Below are 15,569 nucleotides of genomic sequence, written 5' to 3' on the forward strand. Positions count from 1 at the left end.
CTTTGGAGAGCTCTCAACCCCCCTCCCCCAGAGCATTGATTGAGAAGCACTTCATATTTACTGTTCAGGGTAGAAAGGAGCAAAGATTGCCTTTGTAATGCATTAACATCAAGAGCGTCCACAACACATAGAGCATATCTGCTATGATCTTTGCCTGTGCACTATCTTAGTCTGTTTTTTAAATAAAACTTTATTATTATTGTGTGAGCACATTGTGTGTGGGCTGTGTGTGTGTGAGAGAGAGAGAGAGACAGAGACAGAGACAGAGACAGAGACAGAGAGAGACAGAGAGAGAGGGGGAAAGAAAGAGATGTCAGAGGAAAACTTGGTAGAGTTGGTTCTCTCCTTTCACCTTCTCCTTAGATTCTGGGAATCGAACTTGGGTCATCAGCTTGTGCAACAAGTGCTTTACCCACTGAGCTGTCTCAGCTACATGCTCTTAGTCTCTTCTTGACGTTAGGACAAAATACCTTAGGTTTATAAACAATAGACGTTTATTGCTCACAGTTCTAGAGCATGGGAAGTCCAATGTGAAGGTACCAGCACACCAGGTGGCTGGCAGGGGCTCGGAGCCTTGTAGATGGTGCTTTGTTGCTGTGTGTTCATATGATGCAGACAGGCAGTACACTGGGGCTGCTTCTCTTAGGCCACTAATCCCATTCATGAGGATTGAGCCCATGTGACTAGGGGAATTAATATTCGAGCATGACTAGCAGGGGGCTGGCAGTCTAGCAGCAATTAAAGTATAAAAGACCCTTGTCTTATGGTTTACAGAAGGAGCCAGAGGGAGCCAGAAGGCCCCGGGCAAGACTGATCAGCTTAGTGACATGATAACCTTTCCTGTGGTATCTGGAACGGTCACCCACCATCTACAAAGGGCAAGGACAGTTGTCATGTCCCAGCACCTAGAGTTTAGTTGAGGACTCAACTAGGAACTACAGAGTCAGGAAACACTAACTCAAACCATTACTATCTGACCTGTTTACTACTATTAAGGTGCACCAAGCCTAATTGGTGGAGGGAATTCTCTTTGAGGCACCAGGTGTTAGAGAGAGGATGCCCATGTGTTAATTGATTAAGTCTACTTAATGTTGTGGCTTAGTACCTATCTGGGTACAATTTTAAGCTCTGTTATTTGCAAGTTATGGTATTGGCCCTAATGTTGATTTTTAAGGGGGACACCATCAGTCTTGGGGCATGCCTTTTATTCTGTGGTGTGCTCTGAAACAAGTCACAGCTGTACCCTGGGCAAATAGGGACAGAGTTGAAGATACATCCTCAAATTCTGTTAGCTGTCAATCACATCACAGAGTATTCCTGTGAAACAGCAAGAGATGGTGTAAAGCTTGATGGTGTAGGTAAATGTGTGTGTGTGGGGGGTCCTCTTGAGGAAGGAGAATGAATGCAGTGTGTACACAGGTATGTACAGATATGTAATATCACTAATGTGACTTTAAAAGTGAGAGACTTGCACATGTCAAAGCCAAAGACCTTGCAGTCTCTGAAGCATGACCGAGAATGGGAGAAAAACTCACACATTGAAAGAAATGGATTCACAGAAATGGATTTTGCCGCAGAAGGAGGAAGTGGCCAAATAAGGGAATACATCTTGGTTGGTAGCTTCAGGAATGTAATCTAAAGGTTTTTAACAAGGCAGAGGGAATGGGGGAGAAGGGCAAGGCCTGCCAGACCCACATGCTCGGTGGGCTGGTGTCCCTTCAAGGGGAGCTGGCTTAGAGGATGGACGAATCGTGTTGGAATGTGGGAAGGAGAAGCGATGGCCAGTTTTCATCACAGCAAAGATGTCTGGAGCCTGCTAATCACACTTTCCCACCATGGGTTCTTCTGAAACTACCTATGCACACCTGAAAAGGGTAACCCCCTGCCAGCATAGTTTTAAGGTGGAGTCCTAATGTTTGTTACTGCATTTGTAGGCAACAGCACTCGTAGTTGCTCAAAAGAATAATTTCTCTCTCTGTCACTCTGGGAAACTTGTTTAGCATGTGTTTCCTGTCAGTGAGGTTATTTTAAATGACTCTAATGGTATGGGACAATCTGACCTTCATTGGATACTTAGAGTAGCAGGGCCCTGTTGGGGAGCACCCCCTGTTCCCTGTCTATATATTCAGAGAGCCCCTGCCAGCTTTTAGCCCCCTGGTGTGAGTCCTGGTGGCAGGGTGTCACTTCCTACAAGCCAGCCAGCATCACAGACAGTCCCTAGGGTGGGCTTCCTAGACAGACAGGATGACAATTTCCAAACAGCCAGCAGGGCCAGCCTCCCTTTCAGCCAATATCAGAGACAGCACTGGGCGTCTGTAATATGGAGTAAAACATTGCTTTCCACGACCTTCTGCTTGTTTGTCCTTGTGCATCCAAGGGCCCAAGCATCTACCCAGGGACTTGGATGGAACAGCATTGCCTACTAGATCTTTCCGAGGGTAAAGGAAGGACCACAGGTTGTGTCCTCAAGCTTACCTTTGGGAGTCAAGAGCAAAGATGAGCTGGACAGTGAGAACAAGACCCTCATTTTTTTCCCTGAAGGCTACGGAAACTGCAGCTGGCTGGATGGGGGGAAGGGGGGTGTGGATGCATCTGGCTTTTTTGTTTTTTTGTTTTTTGTTTTTTGCCTCACTGCAGGACCTCGGGGCTAGCTCTAGTATCATTCACCTCCACGTTTGTCAGGTCTCTGCTCTGGATTCCCCTATCCTGGCTCTCCTATCATGAATTCTTTCTTTGGGGACCATGGCACTAATAGGGCAGAGCTAGAGAGCTAGGGTGTGGGAGAGAAGCAGCGTTCGTACACATGCGCTGTCTCCAGCGGGCTTCCTGACAGCAGACTAGCTGCAGCCTGGAGCCCTGTGAGCACGCCAGACAGCCGCTTCCAACCGTGGTGGTCCCTGCTGCGCACTGCCGTGGAGCTATGGAGAGAGCAGCTGTGTGCTTGTGCTGTGCAGCTTAGAGAGGAGAAACAACATTGCCCACTTTTGTTTTCTTTGTTTTCCTGTGCTTATTGTTATCTCCCTCTGCTCTTTGGCTGCTGGTGTCAATTTGCAATGATCAAAGGAGACCTCATCTTAGTTTCCTGAAAAAGAAACTATTATTGTTGTATTTCTAAGTGGCTAAGTCAGCCGAGTAGCAGGAACCTTGAGACATAAATGCTGATAATTACAGCTTTTAAACATCCAAATGGCTATTATTTGAGTTGTTTTTATTATGAATAATTTCTCTCTGTCTCTTTTTCTCTCTTTCCTTTTTTGTAGTTCCGGGAATTAAGTGCAGAGCTACCACACATGACAGACAAGCACTGAACAGCATCTGATATATGTTAATTTTAATTTTCTTCATTTGCCTAGACTACATAGATCCATTAACCACAGGGTTGGTTTGATAAGAACTAGCTGGCTAAGGAGTTGGAAGTGTATGAAGGATAAACACATGATTTTCTGTCCCAGAATAGTTCTTAGCTAATAGTAACAGTGTAGGCCGCTATTTCTTAATCTTGCCTTGATTCACTATTCATCTTTGTGTGTTTATGTATGTGTATGTTTGTGCCTGTGGAGACTAGGGGTTGACATCAGTGTCCTATTCAGTTGCTCTCCACCTTAACGTAAGACAAGATCTCAAAACCTGGCTCTCACCAGTTCAGCTAGACTACCTGTTCAGCAAGCGGTGATGACAGGAGCAGTGGGTATGAGAGAGAGAGAGAGCTGCTTCAACAGACACATTCTGAGCTGAATTTCTGAGAAAACAGAGGGTTTTCATTCACTTGTGACTCTAGGAAGGCACCCAGTCCCTACAGTGAGCCATCAGGAAGGTCCACACCTTTGGGAACAAAGAGGGTAACTCACTTTTGTAACATTTCGCAGGGGAATGCATGACTTAAAGGCATCAGGAACCTGACCTAACTCAAGGCCAAGGACTCCAGAGATGGGGAGAGATGATTGTTTACGCTGCCCTGTCATTGCTACAGTCTGTTAGGGACCAGGGCTTCAGGGGAGGTACGGCCTCCTCCTCAGGTTTGCTTTCTGCAGGTGACACCTGTCTGCGTCAGTGCTCCCATATTAGCCACTATGATTGAGCCCAAATCTTTTGATTTTGTCCTTTGTATTTAAAGTAACACTTTGGTGTGTGGCTTTGTGAAATTAAAATCATTAAAACATAGTGTGATTTAACCCCCAGAAACAGCTGACCAGACAAAGGTTAACTCTTGAATCCCAGGCATCAGCCTGGGAATCCAGCATGGGACTGATTAAGACCCCCTGAATCTGGGTGTCAGTGAGGAGGCCTAGGGAATCTATTGAGACTTGGGCAGCAGATCAGTACCCATCCCAAGTATACACACGGACTTTGGACTCCCATAGAACAATGTGAGGTGCACTCTCACCCTGAACTCTTGGGGAAGGGTCCAGGCCCTGCCCTATATGAAATGACAGACTATGGACACCCCCATGGAGGGCCTCACCCTCCCTGGGGGAATGAGGGGATAACGGGGGGGGGGAGGGGTTGGGGGGAGGGCACGGGAGGAGGGGAGGGAATGGGAGAGGGACCTGGAACTGACTTGTGAAGCAACCTCGTTTCTTATCTAAATTTAAACTGGAAAATAAAATATATATAAAAAAAACATAGTGTGATTTAAAGAAGCAAAGGTGGTGGATGGAGGAAAAGGGTGCTTGGAGTTTAAAGAGTGTGGTTGAGTCAGTGACTATCTAGCTCATGGTTCTACCCAATAGGAAGCCATAGAAAATATATGTTATAAATATTAGGATGAGAAGGCCAATATTTATAAAAATCAATTAACTATTTGACATTTAGAGATACAGCGTAGGCAGAAAGCCCAAACAGTTTTAAACAGTCTCTGAGTTTCCCAAGTAGTCATTTTGATTGAATACAACCCCTTAAGTCAGTGTTGGAAAATATTGTTACCATGAGCAAATCATAATTACAGCCCATCATTGAACACATATCTGCCCTGTTTCATCTTTCACATACCTCACGTGACTTGCTCAGATCTTCAGAGCAAATGGGAAGTTTGAAATGTCTGTTTGTAAGCATACATCATTGGCTTGGTGACTGGGAACTGTGGGTCTGGCTGGCTGGAGCCTGGGCCAGTCAAGGCTCTCTAGTTTTGTCTCAGGACATCTTAGCTTAGGAAAAATTCCTAATTCATAGAAGCCTTTTAAAGAACATCTTGTTGCATCCTTGGAACATTGTTTGTTACTATTTTTTTCAATTTATTTTGTTTGTTAATATCAAAAGACTTAGTAGCAGTAGCAACTTAATCGGTCAACCTATGAAAAAAGACCCTCCCGGCCAAATTAAGTTTGTAGCGAGAGCTGTAAGAGTGATGCTAACCAGCCCTGAGTCACAGATAGATACTTTGTTACGAAGAAAGACAGAAAAGCGGGTTGGCCATATTTCCTGAAAACTACTTTTTTTTAAATTAAAAAAAATGCTGCATTAAATCAAAACTCAGGATGCCAGTTGTGAGGCACAAAAATACATAAAGTATGTTATAAGAAATAGTTTGTTACGGGAGGCAATTTGGGATGTTAGAAGCATCTGTAAGCATACATGGTGACTGGGAACTATGGGGCTGGCTATCTGGAGTTGGATCAGTCAGGGCGGCACACAGTTCCTGATGCAGGAAACACTGGGAAAGGGTAATTTTCCATCAGAAAGACCTTTGGGGTCAGTCAGCTGAAAGGCAGCTGGTATCTGCCAAAGCCATAATGGGCAGACTGGGAGGTAGAAGCAACCAGAGAATGTAGTGAGGCAGGCTCCACCCTGCAGTACCAGCTTCTGGCATCAGTTACTTTTCTTGGTGTTGTGACAAAACAAGGTAAGGACAGAAAGGGGACAGACACAGTGGCAGGAACAAGGAGCAGTTGTTCACATTGTTCCCACCATCAGGGAGCAGAGGTAGATCAAAGCTGGGATTTGTCTCTGTCTCCTTTCTATTCAGTCTGGAACCTCCACCTATAGCCTGGCATGCCCTACATTGTGGATTTGTCTCCCCTTCTCAGTTAAGCCTGCCTGAAAGCATCGCCATAGATATACCCTGAGTTTCGTTTCCATGGTGATACTAAATCCAGTTAAGTTGGTAAGATTAACCAGCACATGTAATGGTTTTACATTATTTTGAACTGACATGCAATGGGTAAATGAACACTTATCTTAGGTAAAATTCAACTTTCCTTTTAGTACACGGAACCTTCTTCCCCATGTAAGAGCTGACAGCTCTGTTTCTGCCTGTCCACCCTGACGGGAGTGACTTAATTCCTAACACTGGCAGGCATCTCTGGGTCCCAGCACCTTATGCTTTGGACATTGTGACATTGGATACTCTGTGGGTCTCAGGTCTAGGCACAGGGAGGAAGACGTATGAAAGGAGAAATGCATGCCTTGGGGCAGAATGGTGGTGATGATTTTGCTTGGCTATTGCTGTGACTCTACCCTAAAGTTGGCTGTGGGTGGCTCTGAGCTCCTGGCAGGGAGAAAAAGGCAAGTTTGAGAAAGCCCTTTTATAGACAGAAATGCAATGGTAGAGATTGCTCAGGGAATCTTGATGTGGATTGGTATTTTATCCACCCCCCAATGGCTTCTGTTCATCCATTTGTTGCATTAGACACTTCATGTTAGACACTCACCATCCTCATAGACACTCACCATCCTCATAGATACACATTCTACCATCTCCCAAAGAAGATATTTAAAATAATCCCAACAGACAAACAAAAAAGGTGTTAGGGAAATCCTGGAATTATGACTTCCTTTAGGACTAAGCAAAGGTGATGTGTGAGCCTCTACTGAGGTTTCCCCCACTGTGTAGTTGCTGTTGTCCAATCCCCATCGTACATCTGCATCGATGTATGTCTGCACTGCTACACAGTCGATGCTGGAGACAGACATGCTGGCAGTTCAGTTCTGACACTGATGTTTACTTAGTCCACACAGGTCTAGGTGATGAAGCTGATGCAAATCTCAGAGGTGTTGCCACAGTCTCTTCTTCCCCTCTCAGCTTCCATCTCCCAGAAGTTCCCAATGATTGCACGCCAAGCATCCGGTACAGTTCATATGCCAAGCATCCGGTACAGTTTGCGTGCACACACACGAAGGCAGAGTGTCTGCTCTCACATATGCTCGAATAGTGAATGAAAGGAAATAATGGTTGTGTGGTGTGAGGTCTAGGCATCTGGGGACCCGGTGGTTAAGAACTAGGATTTTTGACCCTGAACTCTTGAATGCATCCACGATCATTGGAGAAACTGTTTATCTGTGAATGGACTGATGAGTTCTGTACTTCCTTTCTTCATGTGTGCAGGGTGGAGATGTCTGCCCAGAGGTTGACTTCTAACAGAACATCCCTGCAGTCAGCATCTAATTCTGATTACACCTGGGAATATGAGTACTATGAGATTGGACCAGTTTCCTTTGAAGGACTGAAGGCTCATAAATGTAAGTCTTGTGCTGCTCCTTGGGGTAACTGTCCTATGTCTGTATTAACCTGTGAAATCCCTGTGACTGCTTTTTCCTAATATCCTATCTTCTTATAGAATGGTCTTGTATCTCTAAATACCCAGTGCTCCTTCATGTAGGCTCATTGCTCCGGGGTGGTATGATACAGGGGCATTGGTAATTCTGACTTTCAAAGCACTTAAACAACAGCCCCCTCATGGAAGAGTGTGGATTAGTGTTTTAGCCTTACAAAGAGCTTTTTGTTAAAGGCACTAACTATTCTAGCTCCCTCAAAGCCTCAGTATTTGAGTAACAACAAAAATGTGTATAGAAACAGGGTCTAGGGCAATTGCATGAAGACTCTTCTTTTGTAATAGCCAGTAGTATAATTTCTAAACCCAGTGGAAGGATGAAGAGTTGGCTCAGCAGTGTAGAGCACTGGCTGCTCTTCCAGAGGACCCAGGTTTTATTCCCATCACCCACAGGACTGCTCACAACCATCTGTAACTCCAGTTCGAAGGGATACAATGCCCTCTTCTTACCTTCGTGGGCACTGTGCACAGATGGTACACATAAACATGCAGGCTATACATACAATACACATACAATAAAATAAATAAATATAAGAGCAGTATCCACAGACCCTGGTGAGAACAGCCTCCTATCATAAACCATTGGAGGTGTAGGCATCAGTTGCAGTTCAGGAAATTGGGCTGTCACAAAGCAATGCAGTTCTGTAAACAGTTATTGTTGCACTCTTCTCAGACTCAATGCTGTCTGACTTACAGGAAGCAACCTTAATTTGGAAGGCAAAATTGATATAGGCAAGCATTACCAACTACTCAGGATAATGTGCAACTGTCCCTGTGACGTCTAGTTGTTTAAAAATGTATACATAAATACTGCAAACATGTTAGACTCATTGTTAAGATTTATTGATTTTATTTATTTATGTATCTATTTATTTATTTATTTAGTGTGTGTGTGTGTGTGTGTGTGTGTGTGTTTATGTAGTTCCTTAAGAGATCAAAAGAGAAGGTCAGTTCTTGAGGCTGGAGTTACAGGTGGTTGTGAGCTACCGGATCTGGGTGCTGGGATATGAACTTGGGTCTGATGCTAGCACAGTGAGTGCTCTTAACTGCTGAGCCATTTCGCCAGCCTCCATTGTAGGCTCTTAACTGGTCCAGACCAAGTGGTACATTGGGAAATGTGAGAGATCAGAATTGCAGGCACAAATGTAACACAGGCATGCTTTCTCCTCCCCTCCCTCTCTCTTCCCTCCCTCCTCCCTCCACTTTTGGCCATAGAGATACTTGTCCCCACTAGGAGTGCCCATTCACCCCTTCACTGCCAGGAGGGAGCTCTGCTTCTCTTCCTTAAGCAAAGCCACCAACTAAAACATGTCCTTCACACTTAAAGTAATAACGAACCGCTTTTCTTGTTCCTTTGTTGACATCTGCTCAGTATTTGTGGGGGTGACAAGAAAGTGCAGGAATCTTTTAGGACGTGCTGCCATTACTTATCTGTATAAGGGTCTTGGGGTCTGAGTATGAAATCACCTACACCCACTAAGTTCTTTAATCCGTGGTTTGCAATGGGATAACCTCTAGGAAAGGACTCTTGTCTGCTATGAATTTTGGTGGAAAATGGAGAGACTGGCAGAGTGCCATGTTCCCTGTCACAGGAGCCTTTCCATCAGAGCTATGCCTGTCTGGTCCTGTCCCTTCTCCTTGGTCTAAGGGCTCCACAGACTGCCCCGCTGCTGTAATTTTCATTGGCACATTTCCAGAGACAACCAAGGCAGCTCTCTTTTGAGAATTTTTTTGTTATAGAAATAATTATTGTTTGAAAACGAATTTCCTTCAGAAACTGAGGCGGAGCTTTGGTACATTGCATGCAACTAATGAGAATGCTTTTGTTTCAACACTAATGTCATGAAAATACAAAAATGTCCAGGCACTTGCTGCTCAGTGTAAGAGATCTGACTGAAGTACAGGGGCTCTCGGCGTAGGAACCTGACAATATATGAGAGGAGACTGGAATGTAAACAGATATGACTGCTCTTGATATTTCCTGAGCGCTTATTATGAATGGAATCATGTGAAGCCCTGGAGAGACAGCAGTGAGCCGAAAATCCAAAAGTACTTCTCACAGCTTGGATTTGTAGCACACACTGTGGAAGGCCTTGCTGAAAGGGAGACATCTGAGGGAAAGATCTGAAGGAATTGTGAGATCGTGCCACGCTGGAGGGAAGAACATGCCAGAAAGTGCTCCATGACTGGAATGACCTGGAGCACCCGTGCCAGGGGCTCGAACACCACACAGAGCAGCGGAAGCCAAGTGTAGAGCTGACAAGGAGAGCAGGACAGGGGGAGGGGCATAGAGATCGGACTAAGACTTTTCTCTGAAATGTCAGCTAAGGGTTTGAAACAGAGGAACAGCCTCTGCTTTAGGTTCTACTGGTATTGCTGTACCTGCGATCGAAGTGAGTGAGATTTGAAGCAAAGACAAGTGAGGTACTCCTCGCCATAGCCATTGATGTGCCAAGATGCAAGATAAAGCAAATAGCATGCATTTCAGATGTTCATAAATGTGGGCTCCTCCAGATTGGTCAGTGGCTTGACATGGGCTCAAGAGAACAGGCAAGGTTGCTCTGATGTCTTGTGACTGGAGTGACTGGTGGAGTAGAGGACCAGAGTAACTGGGGGAATGGAATTGACATTAACCTTTGTTTAATGAGGAAAGGGATGAATGTTTTACTGGGGAAATTTCTCAGCCCCAGCTGAGAAATAAGCTGTGATTGAGGCTGGCTTCCAGTGGTGGTGCACACCTTTAATCTCAGCATTCAGGGGGCACAAGCAGGCAGATCTCTGTGAGTTTGAGGCCAGCGTGGTCTACAGAGGGAGTGCCAGGACAGCCTCCAAAGCTACAGAGAGAAACCCTGTCTTGAAGAACAAAACACAAAACAAACAAATCTTCTGGGAAGTGTTTCCTCAGGGTCAACCCAAAGATGCTGTGGTCCAGAGGGCCCAAGGGGGTTCCAAGTTGGCAGCTGAACTTGATAATGTGTGAGTCTCCCACATGGTACTGGTTTTAAAGGCATCAAAGGATCAAGGAAAAGGGCCGAGGTGTCATTGTGGGGCAGGGTTGGAGTTGTCCCAAAGAGAGCCCAGGAGAGGCCACTGGTGAAGGTGTGGCCTCAGAAGCAGTGGTGACCCTAGGGTTTTAGAGATTTGAGTACCCGAGGAGTGCCACAGAAGGCAGTGGCAATTTCCCTTCTTTCCCAGCATCCCTTCCTTCTCTTCTGTCCACTCCCTACTTAGAAAAGTGGAAGCGAGCTATGGACCAGTCCAGTGATCCCTATGGACGCTGCAGTTGTGGGTTCTGAACGAAGAAACTGGGTACCAAGGCTTCCCTGGGAAAGCAGCTTTTAATTACGATGGCAATCTTGGTCACACTCTTGTTCAAACAAAAGCCCAGAGCAACCAATACAGTAAAATGGGGCCTTTTATATGACTTTGGTTTTCTGTCTCTCACATTTGTAAACTGAGAATTTTATTGACCATTTTAAGTCCTTAAGGTGGGAGTCTAAAGATGGCCTGAATGTAGAAGAGAGGGCTGCTCCAAGACCAGTATCTCACATAAGCATTTTTAGTAGGGTAAAAACCTCAGGGCAGCTGCTCTGTTCTTCCTCTAAGGTCTTTAGGAAGACTTATTAAGGGGTTACAGGAGAGAGATAGTCAAGTTTTTGTATAGTTAAGGACATTGGTCAGCCCACAAGACTATTTTCTTTCCTTTTCTGGCTTTCAGGGACCCTTACCACACTGTCCTTAGGAGAGACCTTCTCAGTAAACAGATTTGGAAATGTCACTCATCACAGTGGGACTGCATTCTAATTCTGGGACTGAAACATGACACAGGCATATTGTTTTAGGGTTTGTTGTGGAATATTACTTTAATTAGGCAAAGATGTGTTCCATTTGTTTATGTTGTGGAATATTACTTTAACTATGTAGCATTTGTTTCATTATGTAGAGATGTGTTGCTGTTTCACCTTGCCTGCCTAAGTAACCTGATTGGTCTAGTGAAAAGCTGACTGGCCAATAGCTAGGCAGTTGAGGGATAGGTGGAACTGGCAGGCAGAGAGACTAAGTGGGAGGAGAAATCTAGGCTGGAGGAATGAGAGAGAAGAGAGAACAAGGGGGAAAGAGAGGGACACACATGGGCTAGAAGCCAGGCAGCTGCTAACCAGTCAGATGCTGAGGAAACAGGAAATTAACATATACAGAATGAAAGGTAGAAAGCCCTAAGGCAAAACATAGATGAAAAGAAACAGATTAAAACAAGAGCTAAGATAAGACCAAATATTCATAGCAACAAGTCTCTGTGATTTAGGAGCTGGTTGGTAGCTCAAAAGAAAGCCTTAACAGTTTTTTAGGGTTGTCTCTTTCTATGAAGCAGTTGCTAAAGTACAATGTGCAGAATTGAAGATAACCATACACCATTTTGTCACAGCACATGACCAGATAATTGAGATTTATAATTTCAAGTCAGCTGTGCTTGAATACAAATGTTTTTGGTGATTTGCTTTACATCTTTTCTTTATTACTGTATGTGTTTGTGTGTATGGTGTGTGGGTGGGTATATACACATGCCTTGGTATTCATGTAGAGGACAACTTTGTGGAGTTTCTTCTCTCCGTCCAGCTTTCATGGGTCCTGGAACAGGGCAGACTCTGACTAGTTCCAAAATGGTGAGAAATTCTGTTAAGTGTTGCTGTGAGCAAGATGTAGCCAGGAGCTAAAGCAAACACAGGACACAATGTTCCTTAGTCCAAATGGGATTTAAAGTAGGAGTGTAGGAGTAAATTAGGAGACTAGGATGGCAATTGTAATGATAAAAGCCAGCCCTGTGGGATACCTTCTCAGCTACTGGCACAGAGTAAAGCACTCTAAGAGGCACTTTTTTAAATGTAAATTTTATTTAAATTAGAAACAGTCTTATTTTACATATCAATCCCAGTTCCCTCTCCCTCCCACCCTCCCATGACCCCTACCGACACCCCCCCCATCCCATCTCCCATCCACTCTCCAGGGAGGGTGAGGCCTTCCATGGGGGGGGGGGATCATCAAAATCTGTTAAGTCATTTGGGGCAGGGCCTAGGCCCTCTCCCATGTATCTAGCCTGAGAGAGTATCCCTCAGTGGGCAATGGGCTCCCGAAGTCCATTTGTGCACTAGGGATACATACTGGGCCCCACTGCCAGAGGCCCCATAGACTGTCCAGTCCTCCTAACTGACACCTATGTTCAGGGGATCTGTTTTGGTCCTATGTTGGTTCTCCAGCTGTCAGACTGGAGTTCCCACTTGCTCAGGCCAGCTGTTTTTGTGTGTTTTCCAAGAATGGTCTTGATGTGTCACTCCTCCCTCTCTACAACTAGATTTCAGGAGTTTGGCTCATTGTTTAGTTGTGGGTATCTGTTTCTGCTTCCATCAGCTACTGGATGAAGGCTCTAGCATGGCATTTAAGGTAGTCATCATTCTAGTTATAAGAGACGGGCATGTAAGGCAGCCTCTCTACAATTGCTTAGATTCCTAATTGGGGTATTTGTTGATCTCTGAACTTATCCCCAGTGCCAGACTTCTCTTTAAACCTATACTGACTCCCTCTATTAAGGTATCTCTCTTCTTGCACTCCTCCATTCCTCCCCTGACTCAGTCTTCCTGATCCCTCTTGTTCTCCTCCCCTGCCTCCTCTTCCCTTCTCTTTCTCCTCCCTCCCTCCCACTCCCCCCATGCTCCCAATTTGTTCAGGGGCTCTTGTCCCTTTCCCTTTCACCAGGGGACCATGCATATCTCTCTGAGGGTTCTCCTTGTTTCCTAGCTTCTCTGGAGGTGTAGATTGCAAGCTGGTAAACCTTTGCTCTATGTCTAATATTAGTATATGAGTGAGTACATATCATGTTTGCCTTTCTGTGACTGGGTTATCTCACTTAGGATGGTTTCTTCTAGTTCCATCCATTTGCCTGCGAAATTCAAGATTCTATTGTTTTTTTTCCCCCATGAGTAGTATTCCATTGTGTAAATGTACCACATTTTCTGTATCCATTCTTTGGTTGAGGGGCATCTAGGTTGCTTCCAGGTTCTTGCTATTACAAATAATGCTACTGTGAACATAATTGAACAGTTGTCCTTGTTGTGTGAATGTGCATCCTTTGGGTATATACCTAAGAGTGGAATTGCTGGATCTTGAGGTAAACTGATTCCCATTTTCCTGAGAAACTGCCATACTGATTTCCAAAGTGGCTGTACAAGTTTGTACTCCCACCAGCAGTGGAGGAGCAGTCCCCTTTCTCCACATCCTCTCCAGCATAAACTCCCATTGGTGTTTTTGATTTTAGCCATTCTGAATGGTATAAAATGGTATCACAGAGTTGTTTTGATTTATATTTCCCTCATGGCTAAGGATGTTGAGCAGTTTCTTAAGTGTCTTTCAGCCATTTTGGATTCCTCTATTGAGAATTCTCTGTTTAGTTCTGTACCCCACTTTTTAATTGAATTATTTGGTGTTTTGGTGACTAGCTTCTTTCATTCTTTGTATATTTTTGAAATCAGGAGTTGGTGAAGATCTTTTCCCTTTCTGTGGGCTGCTGTTTTGTCTTGTTGACTGTGTCTTTTGCCTTACAGAAGCTTCTTAGTTTCAGGAGGTTCCATTTATTAATTGTTGATCTCAGTGTCTGTACTACTGGCGTTATGTTCAGGAAGTGGTCTCCTGTGCCAATTCATTCAAGGGTACCTCCCATTTTCTCTAAGAGGTTCAGTGTGGCTGGATTTATGTTGAGGTCTTTGATCCATTTGGGCTTAAGTTTTGTACATGGTAATAGATAATGAATCTATCTGCAAAGTCTTGCTAGATCAATAAGACAACAAAAGGAGATCAAAGGAATACAAATTGGAAAGGAAGAAGTAAAACTTTCACTATTTGCAGCTGATATGATAGTTTACATAAGTGACCCGAAGAACTCTACCAGGGAACTCCAAAGCTGATAAATACCTTCAGCAAAGTGTCAGGATACAAGATTAATAAAGGACCTGAGAAAGAAATCAGAGAAGCATTACCCTTTACAATAGCCACAAACAACATAAAATATCTTGGGTTAACTCTAACCAACAGGTGAGAGACCTGTATGATAAGAACTTTTGAGTTGTTAAAGAAAGAAATTAAAGAATATGCCAGAAAATGGAAAATCTCCCATGCTCTTGGATAGGTAGGATCAACATAGTAAAAATGACAGTCTTACCAAAAGCAATCTACAGATTCAATGCAATCCCCATCAAAATTCCAGCACAATTTTTCACAGACCTTGAAAGGACAGTACTTAACTTTATATGGAAAAACAAAAAAAACCCAGGACAGTCAAAACAACCCTGTACAATAAAGGAACTTCTGGAGGCATCACCATCCCTGACTTCAAGCTCTACTATAAAGCTATAGTAATGAATACAGCTTGGTATTGGCGCAAAAACAGACAGGTAGACCAATGAAATCGAATTGAAGACTCTGATATTAACCCACACATGTACGAACACCTGATTTTTGACAAAGAAGCTAAAGTCATACAATGGAAAAAAGAAAGCATCTTCAACAAATGGTGCTGGCATATCTGAGAGGCACTTTCAACCTGCCAGTGTAGGCCAGCCTCAGCCTCAGCCAGGATAAAGTTGCCCATGCATAAAAGGAGCCAGGCAGGGAATGCAGATGGTATTCATTCATTTGTGGTGCTCAGATGCCAGCTATATGTCCTTTCCAAAAGTGACCAAGACCTGAATTGCATCAACATGAACATGAATAAGATGGAGTAGAGTCAAGTCATTTTAAATATCTCTGAAAAAAACAATCTAACCCAGGGCAGAAGATTTGAAGGTTGAAGCTTGGGATTATTAGTATTTAGGCATTTGTACTGGCCTGCCTTTGGGGTTCTGACAGGATACACCCTCAGCTGCTGCCACTAAGAGCACCACCTGTGCCTGTTCACTATGTTCCCTTTTAAAGGAGCCCTGCCCACCTCCTGTCCCTCTTTCTTTCTTTCCCTCTGTCTGTTAGTCCCCTCTCTCT

The 15,569-nt window shown here is 44.3% G+C and overlaps 1 protein-coding gene across 9 annotated transcripts in view; it reads left to right on the plus strand.

Moving 5' to 3' along the window:
• Mrap2 (melanocortin 2 receptor accessory protein 2) overlaps window positions 1-15,569 on the plus strand; it is a 34,352-nt gene that overhangs the window by 10,390 nt on the left and 8,393 nt on the right. For all 9 annotated transcript variants that reach the window (XM_013116051.3, XM_040740045.1, XM_040740046.1 and 6 more), the window contains one exon: window positions 7,322-7,455. In XM_013116051.3, coding sequence (XP_012971505.1) covers window positions 7,329-7,455 — 127 coding nt within the window. In that variant the 5' untranslated portion in view covers window positions 7,322-7,328. The remainder of the gene's footprint in view (window positions 1-7,321; window positions 7,456-15,569) is intronic.

This window comes from Mesocricetus auratus, unplaced genomic scaffold (assembly GCF_017639785.1).
Source record: "Mesocricetus auratus isolate SY011 unplaced genomic scaffold, BCM_Maur_2.0 Super-Scaffold_100691, whole genome shotgun sequence".
Classification (NCBI taxonomy): domain Eukaryota; kingdom Metazoa; phylum Chordata; class Mammalia; order Rodentia; family Cricetidae; genus Mesocricetus; species Mesocricetus auratus.